Raw genomic sequence first — 20,255 nt, forward strand, 5'->3', positions numbered from 1 at the left:
GAAAATAAAAATCTAGCTGTACAGATTTCTGTAAAAGTTGTGACACAACTTGGTCAAGAATACATTTTTGTGACAGGTGGTGACATCTGTATGTGGTAAAACTTGTTTATTGCAGATTGTCGTTATTATTTAGCTTAATTATTCGCTTAGATCAGTGGATAATTAGTTGATTTGTTTAATAAATTTTTGATACAGACAAAATTTAATTCTACAATTACTGTCAGCTGAGACTACTTCAATAAATCGTCATTAGATGTCCTCTGGCTCGTCTGTAATACAGTATTCTTGAACTAACTAGAAATTAAAAAGGGTGTTAACAGATGTCGCAAATTATAATTTGGCCGATTTTAAATCTCTCGCATTGTATTTTCTTCTAGATGAATCACTTAAATTAAAACAAGTGATAGACGAAAACCTTGTTCCGACTTGAATTATGTATTCTTAAATATAATGATATTGTTTCATTGATTTTCGAATTTTAACTCCAGTTTGACACCGACAGTTCTATTATACAAGGGCTATTTTGAGATGTTCAATTTCATGTTTTCTTATTGTTTCAAAATTTTAACATACCAACTGCAGGTTTCCTGTTTCCATCTGTCTGTCGTCTGTTAGCGATTTCATTAGACAAACGATCTCCAAACCGAATACTTTAAAATTTTAAGGAATACTTGAAACTCTTCGTAAACGGTAACCAAAACTTGTCTAAGTAGACTTCTTCGAAGACATTGATTCAGAGGATACAAAATATCAGCTGAAATTTATATATTCATCTCGTGTATCAACTTGATGCGTCATGTGAAAAATTTACAACAAATTTTATTAAAATTTTTTATTTTATTATTCTTTGTGACGTTCTAATTCATGTGACCAAATAACTTTATACATAATTAAATATCTAAAAAGTAATTCGTTAAAGATCTGTTAACGCGAAATAAACGACTTGTAAAAACTCATTTTTATAATTTTAAACATGTTTTATTATTGTAATAAAGCTTGCGGTTTGCCAATGAACCAATATGTAATATAAAGAACCATTAAGGTAGTAATAAACGTCATCAGTTTCCCAGGCTGTCTTTGTTTTTTGATATGTCTAGACCATAAAAGTTACTTTTACAAGATACAGGTATGTTAAGCAAGTCATTATTGTAAAAATTCAGTGGAAATCCAAATACTTACCGTAACCCTGCTTATGAATACTCTGTTAAGACTCCTAATATGGAGAGAAAAATATGTACGTGTTTTAAAATTTTGACTTACATCATACATATGTAACAATGAAGGAATGCGGTACACCATTTTAAATAGGCGTCGGTTTGAATACACAGCACACTTAGTGAAGGGGAAAAATGCTTTACTTTAAATCGAGTGTTTCATGTTCCGCATATACGTGTTCAACCTTCAAACATATTTGAAGAATTGTACAGCTACACAATTGTAATATTTGGTTGTCATATTATTAAATCATCTTGTGTGGGTGCTAGTTCATATATCATTAGGAAACAGGTTCCGTAATAACTGTAGATAGATATGGAGCTTCAAATACTCATTTTTTAACTTCTTCCAGGTTGTTGGGTAGTGGCATTTGACACAGTTTACTTTCAGGTGTCATGGTTCAAGTATTGTAATATTTTTGGTGTGCAAGGTATAATAAAAGACGTAGATACTACAAAACTGGTAAACGTCATCAGTACATACATTACACAGTAATATTATTAAATTAAATATAAAAAATGAGTTAAAATAATACTTTTGAGGAGATACATTAACAATGAAAAATTATAAATATAACTGACAGATGACACAATGTACAATACGTATATCACAGAAACAATAGTTGAAAATTCAATGCAGAAATGCTCAATTGACCCGTAATGTTTTAAAAAATATGTCTTTGGCATATCTACACTAGGAACACGCACATTCAATAACTTGCATATTATCCCACTTTTCTACAATAAGCTTGGTATTATCACTGGGATTAACCCTAAGTATCTCTAAGGGTTCAAGCTTGGAAGGAGTGCAGCAAGCTTTGGGTATAGCTCTTCGGTTTAAGCGTTTGGCATTTTTGCGGTCCATTTGGTGAAGTAGACTTTGAATCCGCGAGTGGTTCGTGGCATGGTTATAGTTAGGTGGACACTGCCCCTGGCAGAACCCAGCCTCGTAAGATTTGGGCTGGACTATGGAGACCATTTCCGGGAACTTCAGCTCAGCGAACTTGACGATCATGTTGTGCCTGCAACACTTTCGCTTCGTCCCCTTCCTGGATTCCCTACAGTCTGTGCGTCTCGCCGGCTGATATGGAGAACTTGCGCGTCGGAAACGTCTATGTTCCGGGTAAACTAAAGCACTAATTGCGGCTTCTACAGGTTTCAAGTAATTATTTCTACAGTCAATGCAAACTAGTTCTAAACCTAAGTTCCTTTCCCCGTTAAACCAGGATTGCACTGCACTTGTCACTTCAAATTCACACCATTTGGTCAAGTTTGGTGACAGGTAGATGACTTTTTCGTCCACCAGCCTTCGTCGCCTCACGCCCAAAACTTGGTTTACTTGGATGCGGACCGCCGTCGAGTGGCCGTCGACAAAAGCAGGTGCCAAAATGCGAAGTTGGGCACTCTCTACCTCCATTTCCTGACTGCTGGGTCGGATCGGAAATTTCAGCCGCGAGTCTTCTCGATTTGGCCACCAATCCCTCTTCACTGAAACAAAAGGGCACTGTAGAAGTCGGGGCAAAAAGTCGTGGAAAATATCGGATTCGGTAATTTATGAGCAAAACATGTCAGATGCGCGAAGGCATTCCAAATAATTCATTTTTAAGCCAACCATCAGTGATTCAGAGGACGTGGGTTCCAGGTTTATTTATTTTTACTCTACTTTAAGAATGATTTTGGAGGTTCCGACTTAAATCACGCTATATATGGGAATTCGCAAAAGTTGCGTCAATTTTAGAGCACGTGGATGCTAGAGCTGACACCCACTGGCATCAAATCAAATTCAAACTTTTCTGTAAACACATATGGCCGTTGCCCTTAAAACCACATTGCCACTATCATATGACCAATAAACATTTCTTTAGAAAACAACTGTATAATGACCCGGTAATTACATCGAAACTGGTTCGCCCAAAATTACTTACAGCAATTATGTGATAGCTCGATCAAGGATCTAACATATTGTGTGCGAAAGTTATTGAAAAGCGGACACAAATTAGCGATACATTTTTTATCTATGAATCATCAAAATATTTGGCGCGAGATCATTTCCTTGATTGCGAGTAGCATGTCTAATATATACAACAGAACGTTATTAACTCCGTTTTTTAAAATATTTATCGGGTAACTCAATTAACTTCCAGTTTTGCCATCTTAATTGGACATGAACCAGAAAGCATCACTGCTACTTTCGAAAAATGATTGTCTACTGTGACATTTAACGACCCGATCAAAACGATCATTACACTTTTTGTCTGTCGGAAATTTCTACCTCACAAGCATTTTAATGAATTCCATGACTCGTCTCTTGCAGATTCTGGTTGTGCTAAAAGCAATGCAGCTTCACGATGAGTTTTGCATTTCTCTAACTGTTAAAAACCGCACTTATGTTGCAATGAATTATGGCGACTATTGTTGAAGGCACTCAAGTCACTTGCGATGTATTTTTTAGGAGATCAAGTAGAAACTAATTGACCACACGTCTATTCAGTGTCAGCGCATGTAAATCTAACGCAGGAATAAGTGTTCCTAATTGTCTTATCTGTATATCGTCAGCTGGTTTTTATGGTAGTTTCTGTTAAGAGTCTTCAACACGAGCATCAAATCTTTGATCTGATGGCGGCCACGATGCTCCTATTAAATGCATACATTAAAAGAAGTAAATTGGTTATTTGTACAACTGGAATAACTGGATCGGCGCAGTTGATTTATTTACTACTTACGGGATATATAGATAGAGAGGTGCAATAAATTATCTTCCTCAGACAGAATGATCAAATTATCAAAATTATCAAATCAAAATGAAATCAATTCCAAGCGATGACAGTCGCTGTCGTCTGATCTACCTGGTAAAATTAGCATCAAATGATTTTGCTTTCTGTTGTTTGATAATCGCAGTGATTATACATTTTTTGATAAGCGGACGCATTAAAACGTACGAGAGCGGTCTGCACTGAAACGCTTTTTGCTTCTTTAGGTTGTTTTATTTTCGTTATGAGCTCTGCCTTTCCGTATGCTATATTTATCGTCGTGTGTTTTTTATATCCGCATGTGATCGAAAGCTCCGTTTCAACATTGTGTATGGAATTCGTCCTCTTGAAAGGTATCGGCTTTAGCGGCGTTACCACTTTCTTTAACAAAACTAACGGCACATGTAAACAAGCGAGTAAAATTTGAACAGTCCTTGTATCTTTATTTTTATAGCTGTTATTTAGATTCAAGCTTTCACTAACACGATTAACAAATGGGCTAACTGCTGACAATCAGTTGTAACATTTGTAAGTTCTTTTGGGGAAAACAATAAATGAGTCGGCAAAACTCTTGATGTTGGTGGTCTACGGCGGAATTTGCATTTATTTTCTTTTGTTTATAGGAATAATACAGCTCGTTAGCGGGTCGCATTAATTAAATTTAATTAGGTGACATTTTTTCTAATTTTGGAATTTTCAAAAATGCCGATTTGTAGCAAGGCGAAGCGTTAAGGACTGACATAATTCCAAAATAAAAATAGTCAGAAGGACAATGCGTCTGGTGTTAACTTGATTAAAGATAACACGAGGAACGAAGGTATAAAGCTATTTTTGATTTTTCGATTTTATTTATAGAAGTAACTCCGCCAACGTAATACTCGTGACGCGACAAACTACCAACATTTGTATATTTTTAGTGTCTTTATAAATGTGTATCTACATAAATCGCATTTGTAGTAAATAAAAAGGTCATAAATTTTCTTTCTTAAGTAATAACATCGAATTCCGCTTTAAATTAAAACCTATCATATGATATTCTTACACTCTGTCTCACCATTCACAGAAATTCCCTCTGAATAATGAAATCACTAAAATTAAATTATATAACAATGTAATCTCACCGACCACCTACTCTTGACAAAAATCATATTTATAGCACACGCCTGAAATTTTAAACACAGATACCAAAAATATGGCAACCAATAAAACAATGGAAAATCGACGTATTTTGGGAGATTTCGTTCACAAATAAAAATCTCACACAACAGGTAGAAGCTTCACACGAACAAATTGGCAAGAGAGTATGACAGATGGCACCGCGGACATCCAGCGTATGTAGGTTGTAAGACGTGGAAATATGTCACTGATCCAAATTTTCAAAATTGTAAATAAAACGATACCACGTGACGGTCGTTGCGCATGTTGTGTAGTACTTCTACTACTACAGAAATTTTCAGTCAAAATTATGCCACAAATCAAAATTTTGTAATTTTGTAAGTATGCAGATTACGCAAAATTGGCGTCTGGATACATTCTTATGTCCAACGTTATTATTTTCACAAGAATGGTATCTCTGCGAGTAAAATCCTTCCTTTCGAACACGAATATTTAGATCAAGGTGACTTCAAAAGTTGAAATTGTGTCGTGTTGCCGGTTTGTTAAACGCCTCAGTAATTCTAGTTTGCAATTAATTGAAAACAATTTTGATTTATTGTGTTTTACGGTCTTTTGGTTGTTGTTTTCATTAACCTCCCTGGTCGACAGCATGTAAATGTAAGTTCAATGCTAATGATTATCTCGTTATAATTATCACTCATTTTGACACTTACAGGTATTTGTTTTTCAATAAACACGTCTTAATGAAGGGTTTTTACTGTAACATCGTTTTCTTTTTAGCCTAGCTGTGAGTAATTAGAACTGAGAATGTTGTTCTCTTGTAAGAGATTTTTATTATTGTGTTGTTTACATATTCGTTGCATGCATGTTAGAGAGTTGCACCTGCTCGTTTACTAAATCAATTTTAGGGTGACTGTGACTATAAATCTGTGTTTCGTTTAGTCAGGACGTTTTGACACGGTTTGGGGCAGTGAATTGTTTCTCTTCGGTTTTGAGAATAAACAATTAGCACGTGTGTAGAATACACCTGCTATTTAATGTTATAAATGTTGTATCGAAATTTGAATCTCTATATCATTTATCATAAATATTTCAGCAATGAGTCGTAATTCCATTAAGGATTTAAGGAGTGTTTTTATAACCGCCAGATTTGTAAACCGAGTGTTCCTGGTAAGTAGAAGCAGTCTACACCTGTCAGTAGCTGCTTTCAAAATGTGACTGGCTAATGGAAACGGTTTCAAGTTAAACAAAACTTAACACGACACAAGCTCATTACCCTTTTGTGTTTTGGAACTGATCTGTTACGAAACACGTACTTTTTCCATTTTAATATTCATAATTGTTAATTAGCGGTACTGACCAATTTAAGTCGCCAATAAACTTTTATAGCCGTGTTTACTTGATAATTATTACCTATTTCTGTTTATTATTTATTTAATAAGACGAGACGACAGTCTATTTAAAAGTTTTAGAATAAGTGTTGTGTCGGTGAGAAAATCTTTTATGATGTCATCATTTGTCACAGACAATTTTTAAACAATGATTTTCAGCTACCTTCCAAGTTTTTTATTTATTAGACGGTCGCAAAAAGTAGGCTGTGAGAATCACGAAAATACGCGCCCGGTGGAAATAGACCGGTTTCGTCAATTTCGGCTTATCAAAGCCTCACTCACCTTACGAATCAAATCATATAGTTTATAGCGGAATGCAGTATTAGCATAAACAAAGTTATGAATTCAACGTTATTCTAGCCTACGCGTTATTTTGTTCTCGAACATTAAACGTTCATGTTTTGCATTTTTCATGGTTTAATGAGACCTAAATTCTACAGCACAATCCGTGCACGGAACAGAAATTGGTACTATCTCTGTTCGTAAGTGGTTCTTCGTAAAACATATATAATACAAATATCGCCGCAATAATCTTTTTATAGCATAACGACAAAACCTGCAATAACTCACATTAAAGTCAACGAGTCGAGCATTCCTTCATTCGTTGAACAATCGCGCTACAGATCACACACAGCGATTTAAATGGATTTTCGTTTAAAATATTGACCACTTCAATTTGTTGTTTATTGTAGCGGCAGCATAGATTTTATTAAAACTGAAGGCCGAACGTGTAGAGGACAACGGAACATGTTGCATATTTCAGAAGGCGCCAATATAGCGACAGCCGGACGTACTTACATTTCGCCAAAATTGCACTCTGTGGTACCTACTAAAAGAAATAACTATGATTACTCTTTTCGCAGGTACGTTTGTTTTTGGTTGTTGGTCTGTTGTGGCCTGCGCTCCCCTAGCCAAATTTTAATCGGTAAAAGTTTTCTTAAAAACACGTTCATTAAAGTTTCCCCTAAGAGAAATTTTTTGACATAAATAGTTTTGACTAATTAAATGTACATTCCAATAAATCGAGAGTTATTTTGATTAATTAAGAAAACGGAGTGGTGAAGATAATGAAATTCTCCACAGAAGAGTCGATATCGAAGATCTTGTAAATCACAACTGACCTCGATTATCTTAAATTCAAGCTGAAATGTTTTAATAATTAATTTGAATTTGATTTGAAACAAATCATTCGTATAATTTCTGAAAAAAACTAGAAAGTGATGATAATCACATCTGATCCTTCGCTCACTGGAATTTAATATTATTTACAAAGTATCTATTAGTCAATTATCAAGTCAATTATAAACGAATGAGGTTTGAATGTTATAAATTATCTTCCAAGAACAGGTGTTTCTTAAGTATATTTTATATTTATCAATGACTCTTAGGAAACAGATTTCATTAAGCAATTCGGATATTGTATTTCGCATAATAAATCAACAAATTATGCATAAACTGTTGATTTATAGGTGGCCACGTGACGCGCAAAAAATTAGTTAACAAGTGCCAAAAACGTGTTTCTGGTAACCATTACAAAATTTCCAATAATTACCGTTTAATAAAATATTACAACGCTAAATTAAAAACTGGAAACTAATATAAAACAACATTAACGTCCGCTTCATCATTCTCAGGTAAACCTTTATCTCCCTTTTTATCAGCTTTCTTCAAAATTTTAACCTGACTCGTACCAATTATAAACGTCGCGTCTCTCTCCAATGACGGTATAAATGTGCAGATTTTTGTTTTTTATTCTCATGATAAGCCTCAAACTTTACACATGCGATCATCAATGTGCTTGCGGCATACTTTAATCACCAATTTTCTCCTGGCTGAAAACATCCGAAATTGAATTTATGAACTTTATTTTTTTTTGGCTCTGCTCATCTTGATACGTACTCTTGAACCGTTATAAATAGTGACAAACAGACATCTTTAGGTATCAAAGTTATATATTGAAATACCCGTGGTATTTGGTGATTCTGTTCTGTAAGTGTCACTTCATCTGTCCAAGTATTTTTAAGGTGAGATTATCTGATAAGGCGGCATTGAAAATGTTAATTAATTTTAACCCGAAAACAGGTTGACAGCAACTATGAAATTACCAGAACAGAAATTTTATAAGTGCAGCTAGCTTTAATTATAATAAAAATTACATCAGAATTTTGTTGATGCAATTTACTTTTCGTGTTACTTCTCGTAATTAGAAAGCTTTTTTCTTGTTAATGAACCCGTATTCACCTTAATTTTATAGTTACAAGTAACGATTATTACGAATAAGTGATAATTTCGTTGAAAGTTTGAATTTGTTTCTTTAGAGTTACTTTCTAATGAGATAGCTGTCATATGTAAAAGTACAAAAAAAGCTGAAATAGTATTTATTATCTTACTTTATATTATCATCATACGTTGTACTGGACTCTAGCTTTTTTATTATCAGACCAAAAAAATTTAATTTTACAGTTACTGTTCTAATTATATGTCCACTTAGAACGCAATAACGTGATTTTTTGGCTTCATCGAGCCGTAGTTTATGTGGAAATGTAAACCTCCAGGTATCCGACGTTCACGTCGGAACAAGATTCCAAGCATAATAATGTAAATTTATTATCCCGATGAAAATCAGTACCATTGGTTTTAATGACAGAGCAAGGGCAGCCACAACTCATCTTTTATTTTTTATCTTGGGCTACAATCATTTCGAACTGCTTGATTGATCTTAAGTCGTTATGAAATCCAACGCAAAGAATATAAATTTTCAGTGTCACGCAATGGGAAATCCCGGAGTGGAAAGACACTCTTGGAGAGATTTCAATGCTAATGGTGTAACAATGCGAAAAAATTATTTAAAGAAATGATTCCGTCAATTTTGACATTTGCTGCTTAAATACTTGTTTTTGTTGTATGCAAGTCAACAATGCGTGTTGACGAGGTAAGTTATAGCGATGTTGTGGTACCTATCTGATGAAGAACTTGACACTTGACATTGCACAAAGTAGTGATGGTAAGATTAACCGACAGGTACGTGTGTTATCAGTCAGTTACCTTTATTTCACATTGTTTTGTGACTATCGTTCCCTTAAGCAATTTGCGATAATTTCCGAGTCGTGATAAAATTGTCTGAACTCGTTTTTAAATTTTGACTTTTGATATTAAAACACCTTTATTAATTCTGGAGCGACCTTTTTATTTATGTGGAAATTATCGTCGTTTTTTAGTCACTCTTAACGTCAACGTGTGAAATGAGCTTGAAATTATTCGACTTGTGAAATAATTTAGGTGAGCTTTTTTGATATGGAGCTTACGTGAGCATTTGATGATGTCATTAGTTCCCGTTGCACCGGTCATTATAATGATAATGACTGTGCAACTTGTCACAAAACATAGGCGGCACGTTCTCATTATACTTTCATGTCTTTATATTAATTTGGGTAGGAAATTCCAAAATCATCGTGAGAGATAATAAGACTATTTTCAAATGCCGGAGGAAAAAGTTGCTGTAACAACTGGAGAAACTGGCAAGTACAGATATTTGCACTATGACTGCCAACTTTCACTCTTTTAGTTTTCGGATGATTTGCTCAAAAATGACAGGTATTAGTACGACACACACACTGACAGATCGATGTCAACTGTCATTTTGTGTTGTTGAGGTTTGTTCTACTTACCAGCGTAGAATGTGATAAGCTTAGGAATGGAATCTTCTGTTGAATGTTGTTGTCGGCTGTCAAGATACAGGCTCATCATCCGAGTGTACTCGTCCTGGCTTATGTTGATCTGTGGAAAAAGGATGTAGTATAAGCAACAAGTGGTTGAGTTCATAGAGAGTAACATCCTCGCAGCAAAACAATGAGTTTTGATGATGTTAAACAGAGATTTCAGTGTCGAAATGAAGGTTGCTCCCGTTTCTATTTTAACTTCTCGAGCTCAAACACACGACAGTTTTGGCGGGAGACCACCACATGCGTGACAGAGCCAGCTCATAATCAAAATAACAAGTAAACTATCAAAATTCCTGCCAAAGATCCTCACTCGAGCGACGAACATTTTCTTCGACTTTTCCGAAGCGGTTTTTAAAGATGTCGAATGATGTCATTTTATTATTGTAATAGTTACCGGTAATGGTTTACCTTGCCATGTGATTTATGTTTGCTAGTTTATAATTTTGAAACGAAACCCAAACGACGGATTTTCGCCGTCAGGGCCGGCTCCGGTTTATGTAGAGTGGAAAATCTAGTTCCGGTCGGTTGCTCCGGGATTTCCTAAGACGGGTATTACCTGCCGGAACTTAAATAACGGTCACAAGGATAACTGAATTGCAACCTTGTAACTTATGACCAAAATTTAATCGAAGTTCCTTGAAACTTTCAAAACTCAAAATTCCTTGAAGAACTACTACGTCGTGTGACTAATGTTATCATTCGAACCTTGACTCCGGCAAAAAATGTGCGCGGTGTATGAAACCGAAAATTTGGAAATTTCGGGGAGGGTTAGAGCGACCGCCGGACCCCGTGTACCTTGGTGACGTCCGGAAGGGTGCTGAGCCCCAAATCTTGGAAGAGGCTGCTGTCTGCACTTAGTACTTGCACTATATACAGGAACGTCCACGCCGCTGTTGTAGCCCACAAGTTGCAGCCCATAGCCGGGGGCTAAGCCGGCATTAGTGACTAGCGCACTCACTTCACTTTTATGCACCTGGCACATGCACTTGCACTGGCGCGCAACCCGCCGACGTCGTCAGCTAGCTGGCCGTCAGCAACGATACGATGTAGCGGTTGAACTAAACTTAACGCGCTTGCCGCCACTCACACTTTTATATCACGATCTGAGTGGGGATATGTTTCGGGGAAACTACCCTTATTAACGAACATCCACATAAATGTGTTCTCAAAATCGTACCCCGCGTCGGAATTTTGCGGCACGATGCGCCTCGCGAATGTTGCATGCTAGCATCGCACTACTAAGGACTTAGTGCGATTTTTTAAATCTCTACGTATACATTCGCTACACCTCGTATTAATTTAGTTTTGTTTATCAAATAGTTGAGGAAATCCTTTTACTTCAGTGTGTCGGGGAGGTCATAAACCACGCCACGTACTGTCAGTGAAAGCAATAACACTTTTGGGACAAATTATGAGTATGTTCTTTCAAAAATACGAGTCAGAACGTGATGTCTCCGATTTTTACCGCGCAGAGAAAATTGTTTTTTCTTGTTGTTTTATCAAGCGGTAGTTTGCACATGCAGAATGCGATTTTCGGCAGCAATTACAGCTGGCATTTTTTCTCTGTGGCATGACCACCCTGAATAATGAATCCTTCAGAAACAAACCGGCTATAAAAAGGTCATAAAACTTTTTAAAGTAGAAAACCCGATCTGACGTTCAGTCAAGTATATTATTACATCTCACTCACATGTATTGTGTTAGTAGCACCTTCACAAATTAAAAACAAAAAAAATTTTTAATAGTCGTTACGCATATTAGTTTCTACATTAATCAATTTTCGCCAAAAACAAATTAAAGTAACTTGTTTAACACAAAAGTATTACTTTTAGTGTTACATTTATCAATATATCTGTTAAACTAATATACAAATAATTTAATAATCTTTTATTGATATTAATTTAGTACTTCATTTCAGCGTCAAGAACATTATTAACTAAATGACAGACATCAACGACAGCTTAAACTTAAGGAGCTGCTGCTCTCATTTTTTTCAAAAAAAAAAGTCAAAAACAAACTAACCATCATGTTAAAAGTTTTTTCCAATTTGTTGACTAGTTGTCCATCGACAAATGACGTATTTATTTGTAAATAAGTATAGTTTGAAGCAGAACTTTGAACTGCTGTAAACTGAAATAGAACGAAAACCTGTATAAAAATATACCATTATAATATCATAGTATATTAATTGATAAAATTTGACAGGTGTGTGGTTCTTCACCGTCAGAGGCAAATTCCTGTTATTTTGAAGGTGAGAATTATTATTAAAAAGTACGTAACACCCACCTGGGAAAGATCCGATCATAAATTATCTCCTCAATTTCGGGCAAGAAATATCGCCTATATGATTAATTCCTTAGTATGTATTTAACTAGTGCAGACAGACAGGATCTCGGGTGACGCTGTGGTCGTCACGTTCGCGTTTCATTATAAAAGCAACAACTTGACTTTTTAAAATAGATGTGGGTCTTGGACCACCCTTTCATATTCAGAAAGTGCCTAAGTTAAAAAACGCAAGAAAAATTATGCTTGTAAACTTTAAACTGCAATGATTCGCTGGAAACGTAAGACATCAAATAAACGCGTATTGAGGTTGCTTAACGACAGATTAATGAATTTTTTCGTAATTGCGTAGGTACAACAATTTTTTACAGGTAATAATGATAAAGTTAATAGTATTGAAGATAACAGTAATAATGATGATGATGATGATGGTGGTGGTGGTGGTGTTAATAATAATAATAATAATACTTTTTTAAAAGATGTGAAAAGGGGCATTCTTGTTTGAGTTGAATGAGACGTGACACGCCGCCTTTCACCCCTCATACTTCCCTCCCCTTTACTGTCCAGATTCAAATATTAATTGATATTCTGTTTACCAACAATCAATATCTTAGTAGGCTCATTTCCTAGAACAAGGCACTGCGTTACCTGTCTGACTAAGTCGTTTACAGTGCCATTAACTGACGGGGGTGCGAAGTGAACTACCCCTTTTCTCAGGAAAGCGGCTACAATTCACACTTTCCAGAAACAAACCACTAATCATTAATAATAACGCTATTTTCCCATTCACCACCCACAAAACGTTAGCTTTTCACCGAAACGGTGTACGACTTTTATCGTGTTCATTAACAATATGCATATTTTAAAACTACAGAGGATACTCTTCAGAGATACCTTTAGTCGAACACATTTAATTAAATTTCCTCATTTAATCAATATTTGGTACGTTTTTGCGTATAGAAGTTATAAAAGGTACACCTACATGTGGACTAAATTTACCAGTTCAGTCTAAATTGAAAATAACTGACCTCTACAAACTTAGATCATAATTTTATTGTAGGAAAAGAGAGCGGTGGTGTATCCACCCCAGTTATTTGGAAACCGGACTATCCACACTATTAATAAAACTAGTGATAATAGTTAATAACAAATTCCATCGTCGATGTCGAACTGTTTAATAATTTACCGCCAAAATACAAATTATGTTTAGGAACGAACTCTTATGATGAGTCATACCATGAAACGTATCCCTATTCATTTTTAAGCATCTCTATTAACATTAATAGTGCATACCATTTCGTTAGTATTTTTGTAGCGCGTACACAAAACAGAAGCTTGGCGTTAGAAAACGTCGAAAATAAAAAAAGATATATTGTACTACAACTGTGTATCATATTATTAATAAAACGACGCAAATTGCTTTATCTACGTTCCGCTCATTTAAACTGAATTCGCCTAGAAAAAATTTATGTCCGGGAACGTAATATTTCTAACACTTGATACACATAGGATTGTTTTCAATACGAAGAAATATAAAGGTTAGCTAAGTATTATAAGCTAGGGGGTTCCACATCAATTAATTTAGTAATCTATTTGTAGAAGATGAATCATGTGTTTGATTCTAAAGCAGCGTTTGTTCTTTGAACTATCCATTCGTTTATTAAGTTTTTAAGTTGTACAGGTACTACGTTTCAACAATTAACCAAAATAAAGGCGCTTCTTTTGATCCACAGCTTACGCAAAAACTAAAAAACTCTAAATATATTTTCATAAACACGACAGCACATTTGTTTTAGTTTTGTAAGTTCGCTTAAAAATCTGGTTATTTTAACGAAATCGAGCTAATTTTTTTTATGAATTGATACATTAACGAATGCAAATTAATTGTAGCAATCAACGAGTCTCATTTTACTTGAGACTGGTTATCAGCCAGATTCCTACGTGCGTATAAGGTCACTGCATCAATAAAGTCACACCGTTGAATGCGTGTCCCTCTCACACCGGAATTCGTATTCTTATTAATAACTAAGTATTTTTTATTTCGATATGTAACCTACGTAGGTTTTTTTTGCTACACTGTTTTATTATAATTGCTATTACTGACGACATAACGAAAAGGGTGCGGAGATTCTAAAAACTAGACTTGGCAGCTGCACCTCGTCGACGCTCAAACCACTACTCGAATCTAACCGAGTTCGAGTTAAACTATTTTCCATCAAACCTGTGCTTTCCCTGACCTCTGCTATATGTTTACTTTGTGGCCTAAATTTTAGCAAAATATTGTTGTTCCTTTAAACAAAACAAAACTAGATTTACAGTTGGTTTTTAAAATGGTAACTGTAGTTTTTGTCACGAGAATCTATTAATTTCTATTGTTCCTCTAGGAGGAGTTAGATTTTTAACAAACGACAGTCCGTAGTGAAATCATCACCTTTTGAACGGTTAAAGACAACAAAACGTGATTTGACACCCACGATGTATTTAAATCGGCAAACTTTAGTCGTTAAAATCATCATCAAATCACCGAAAACGAGCGATTATTCTTTATAATTGCACATGAAACGAATAGGAAAAAATTGGGATCTCCTTTCCTTGAAAACGATAAAGTTTCAAGCATAAATGTTTAGGCAGTTTGCGTTGTAAATATTGTTATGAGTGATGTTAAAAACCGCAAGACATTTACAGCATTATGTTAATAATACGTACACGAATTTGTATTGTTAAAAAGTGGCAAGAATAAAGCTCTGTGTGTTTATCTAATAAAAAGATATTCGTGTATAAGACATACTTTTATTGGCATCGTTACACATTTTATGTTTACTTTACGTCGGTTAATATAACTATTTAAAATATCATATTTTTCTTCAAGATAATGACTGTAATTAAAGCAGTATCAGGAGTTATTGCTATAATTACAACACAGCTTGATAAATTTTGACCTAGGTTTGACAGTTATTTTATTATCGTGTTAGACTTTTCTAACATATTATCACTCTGACTTTACATAAGCGGCCGATTTTGTGCAAATATTTTAGCGTTTATTTTTAAAATTATAATCAAATAAAACAGCAACGTTCGTAGACCAAGAGCATTATTTTTACACGCATCCAACGTATAAGTTGCATTTAAGTGTAGGCTTAAACTAGGTTTCAAATTTAATTTTACATCAAGTGAACGATATCCAGATCATCAGAAATATTTACGGAAAAACTATTAGGGTCGAAGTTTATTTATGGCCGGCGCATGATTAAATGGGTACCTACAGCGACTATCGTTTTTATTATTTCAGGTTTTAGTACTAAACACACACTTTGTGTTTAAAATGGTCTTCCGTAAGTTGGGAAAGAAGTAAGATGCTACGAAACAATTTCAAACATTTCAACGGCCTGAATGTGATTTAATAAGTGTACGCGGAAAGTTCATTAGCAATAAAATTGGTCGAGAGTTGCTTCGGCAGAACTTCCCTCGCTCCTGACGTACAATGAAACATATATAGCATTTTCGAGTTGAGTTTTTTCTTTACACAACTTTGTGCAAGGACACATATCAACTTTAAAATCTCCAAGATTTCAAAGCAATCGATTTTGCACATTCAAAATTAAATTGCAAAATGTTGTTTTATAATTTTGATTTTTTTTTCCAAAAATCTGGACATTTCAGGTAAAAACTCAATACGGAGTCGTAAACTACATGTATAGGACTATGTTATTTCATACAATTTAAAACCCATTTACTATGTGCAAATTTGAAGTGACGTCATCACATTATTGGTGGGGATGATCAGGCAAATTTTGGTTAGTGTTTTACCATCTAGATGATATACCTAATATAAATACAAAATTTGACAACAATCGGCCCAGTACTTTCGGAGATTATATGTCTAATAAAAATCCGGGACGGCAGACAGACAGACGGACAGACAGACAGACAGGAAGTAAAAATTGTGTAAGAGAGATACGAGATACACACGACACATGTTAAAATGTATCTAAATATAAATGACATGAGGTTGTAGTTGTTTAACCTTAGTATAAACAACAACAAAATTTGTGTAGTAAACTATTTTCGTAGTCCACTGCGATCATTTTTTTTTCAGTCGACTTGAAAATGCATTTTACAGCGACATTGTTACAAGTTTATTTTTACAAGTTTTGACAAACGTAACAAAAAAACAGCCTGATGAGGTAATTGTTGGGGTTTAAGATTTTAAAAAACGGCAACGTCTTTGCTTCTTCGAACACTTTTGACTCATGAATGCATCTCACTGGTGTTTTATATTAACACTGAAACAGAACTCAATATTTATGTAACATGATTGACACGCTGTTAACACATCGACATAATACAGTGTAAGAAGCATATATTTATTTACAAAATGATTTATGAGACTGCAAATAAAGTAGTAATTTAAACAATTCTCGACTAGTTAGAATTTGATTTGACACAAATCGTTTGGAAAAAATCTGCTATTAATCTTCATCACTGACTCATTTGTGATTTTTAAAGAAAACTAAGTTTATTGATTCAATAATCTGCACAAAAACGTGTTACGAGATGCTTAGTAATAGGCCGAACGACTCGAAAAAAACTGTTTAAAGAAGTGACAAAAGCCGGTTCCGAGCTAAACAAATTAATTATATTTTGTTCCTGTCATGTAATGTGGTTGTATAATAATACAATATGAATAACTCTTATGAAAAATACCATAACACCTAGATAGATTCTTAAGATAGAAAATGATAAACGTAGCTAGGATTCGCGGAAGTATTGGATTATTAAAAGTTTATTAAGCAATGACAGTAGTGCAAAGTTGTCATACTACTATGTTTCGATTAATTTATATCTCTTGTATAAGTAATCTTTATTTATAATACAACTCTATACAGACTTAAGTCATTTACTTAGTGTTGTTCGTCGTTCCACGTGAACGAAATAAAAAAATATTTAGTGATCGTTACTGTCATTTTTGACATTTGTTGTCACCTTGTGCTAAAACAGTATCTATTGTATCGATTCTTTAGTGACTCAGGTCGTTAATATCTGACCCGGACGTCTTTGGGACATCCCCTGCTATCCATCCGCGTCTGTTACACTTTTTCAAGAAATAATTACTCATAGTGGCTGGTTCTTACAAGAACTAAACGGAAATATCTTTAAAATGAGCGTTACGATTTTTATAGCCATCTGCTCTAAATTATAGACGTCAAACAAGATATATATCGATATTTCGAGAGCTCGTACGTATAAATCTTTTGTTAGATGTTGGTTTTTTGTGCGGTTTTGTGTAACAGTGTCCCCTGTTACGTTTTTTATTGTTAAATTGGTTACGGAAACACTGCGGGAAAAGTAATTTTATTGGATTTTTCATTGTCGTCATTGCAACAGATCAGTAATGAAGAAAAAATAAATCGATCTGATCCAACAGCGAACGGTTAATTCTGAATTATATCACGTGTAAAATGTGATCACGGATCTACAACGTCAACTTGCTAAAATCACAATCAATTTTGTTCTCTCATTCATTCAATGATGATAACTTTCACTTCCACCGGATCGCGGAAGTAAATTATTGGAATTGTTTAGTCACAATCGATTGCTAAATCGTAACGTTCAAAAAATAATTAGGCGGATTGAATCATATTTATTTTATAAAATCATTTATGACACCATTAATAAAACTGCTTTAAGCATGCATAAAATATACGCATTACCATAAACTGTGTTCACTATTTTTGAGACGCTAAGTTATTGATGATAGTTTAGTGAGTAAAAGATGCTTCTCGCCAAATGAGATGGTTGTTTAATTTATAATTTTTTGTAATGTGATATGCAGCCTTTACAACTACGTTAAATTATTGACGTGGCTTTCTAATGAGGGGAAGTGAAATCACACAGAATTAATCAGATTTTTTTATTTTTAAGTAATCGATAAATCAAATTGACACGCATACAAATTTTGTCATCTTTGGTGACACATTTTTTCAAATAAAAGTACTGCAAATAGCTGTTATGTCACATACTCCGTCATTTTTCTAAAAAGAAATATCCATTAACATTTTTACGTGTCAATTAAGTCCCTTCTTTTTAGACTTTGGCTAGAGATTGTTTTAAGTTTAATTTTTGCTCTAGGAAGTTATTACACCGAGTCATATTTCTTCCGCGAACGTATGAACTTTATTACCACCAACAACATTAAGAATACATAATCAATTTTTTCTTAAAACCACATTGAACCCATTATTTTCATAAAAAAAAAATAACATGGTATCAGAATGAATCCAAAATAATTAACCGACTTTATTTTGACATTAGAAATAAAAATATATCTACAAAAATGAGATCACTTCAAAAAATTCAACAAACTAGTGACGCGTTTCGCCAGCTACGCTGTCATCTTCATAGAACAAAAATAACCAATAGTAAATAATAACAATTATAATAATACTGGCATGACCAAGACAAACAATTTTCGTGACATCACGTATTTAATTATTTGAAAATGTGGCCAACGTTTTGGTCGTTATTTTTAAGTATGTATACACGAGCAGACATAGTTGTCAGGAGTTGACAGACATTAATTTGATTTTTTCCACAAATGGTCGTTACTAACTAAGAAGATACACTGGTCTTACCGTTTTGACTTATCTTGATTACGTCTGAAAAACCGGCAAAAACAAAATCTGTAATTGGTAGCAGCATTTACAACTAATTGACAGAAATTGCAATCGTTATTCGTTCCGGAATAGCCATTTGGTTTACAAATTTCGCTCGAGTGGAGATAATAAATACTTTTTAGTGGTTAAGTTGAGGTACAAATGCTAGTTTTAAAGGTTAGTTATGCGAGACGTCGGATGTATATCGTTTTTGATTGATTAACAGCTTTGTTTGTTTGTTGGTTTTTTGGATATCGTGCATACGATTTACTCTGTTTTTGTATAATTAAACCACAGTTAGTTAATTATGATGATTTTTGTAATATCTGTCAAAAGTTGGACTTTCCGTGATTAACATGTAAACCATTACAGGGTATTTTACCTTTGTACTCCGTTGTTGCAAAACATCGTGAAGACGAGGATTTATCATATTTTTTTGTTTTGTGTTATTAACATTTTTGTGTGAAGGTTAATTATTATAAACATTTTCAGATTATTGGCGCAAAACGGTATTTTCTGTGCGAAAATATTCACACTAATTGGCAACAAAAATATGGTACTTATATGAAAAAAAGAACTAAAGGATGTTCAAACTATTCAGAAAACGGGTGCGGTAAACATAAAGTAAAGAAGTATTTTTAATATTCTGTACTGATCCAAAATCGAATTCTGCAAAGTTCTTAACCTGTGTCTTCATCTTTATAAATAAACATTACTTCATTACATCACCAATCAAAAGAAATATAAAAAATGTTACGTTTAATTAAAAATAATTGGCCATATTGAAAATATATAACACAGATTTCAGTTTTAATTTAAGCATACGCGTAAAATTTGTTCGTCTCGGTGTGCTTAATTTCTTTTTCCTTCGGTGATAATCAGCTAAATAATTAACATCCTGGACATGTTCCGACATAATTAAATTGTGCCAATTGTGCCACTGGCGTAAATACGTATAAATAAAAATCAACGTTTTTAATAGACGTCCCTTGATTTTACGTCGCACCGCACGACTACCCTTCCACATGATGTCAATACAATTAATTACGTAATAACAGCAAAGCATGCGTCATTTTATAGGTCACTGTTCACCTGCCCAATTGGGAATGATCGCTGAATTAGATTA

General features: G+C 34.3%; 1 protein-coding gene across 1 annotated transcript; it reads right to left on the reverse strand.

The window, feature by feature from the left end:
* Nucleotides 1-1,760: 1,760 nt before the first annotated feature.
* Nucleotides 1,761-11,231, reverse strand: LOC135141544 (bone morphogenetic protein 6). Its single transcript, XM_064072744.1, has 3 exons — nt 10,989-11,231; nt 10,140-10,248; nt 1,761-2,702 (listed from the first exon to the last, which is right to left on the reverse strand). The coding sequence occupies exons 1-3, from the start codon at nt 11,109-11,111 to the stop codon at nt 1,909-1,911; spliced, it is 1,026 nt and encodes a 341-aa protein (XP_063928814.1). The 5' UTR covers nt 11,112-11,231; the 3' UTR covers nt 1,761-1,908.
* Nucleotides 11,232-20,255: the final 9,024 nt, after the last annotated feature.

This window comes from Zophobas morio, unplaced genomic scaffold (assembly GCF_036711695.1).
Source record: "Zophobas morio isolate AGI-343-1 ecotype UQ-CSIRO unplaced genomic scaffold, CSIRO_AGI_Zmor_V1 ptg000044l, whole genome shotgun sequence".
NCBI classification, from domain to species: Eukaryota; Metazoa; Arthropoda; class Insecta; order Coleoptera; family Tenebrionidae; genus Zophobas; species Zophobas morio.

What these genes read in the sequence shown, in the direction of transcription:
- LOC135141544 (XM_064072744.1), bottom strand. Translation starts at nt 11,111, where the DNA reads ATGGGCTGCAACTTGTGGGCTACAACAGCGGCGTGGACGTTCCTGTAT. An exon ending in CCCTTCCGGACGTCACCAAG is followed by an intron (nt 10,249 to 10,988) that starts GTACACGGGGTC and finishes CTTTTTCCACAG; the next exon opens with ATCAACATAAGCCAGGACGA. An exon ending in GCTTATCACATTCTACGCTG is followed by an intron (nt 2,703 to 10,139) that starts GTAAGTAGAACA and finishes CTTTTGTTTCAG; the next exon opens with TGAAGAGGGATTGGTGGCCA.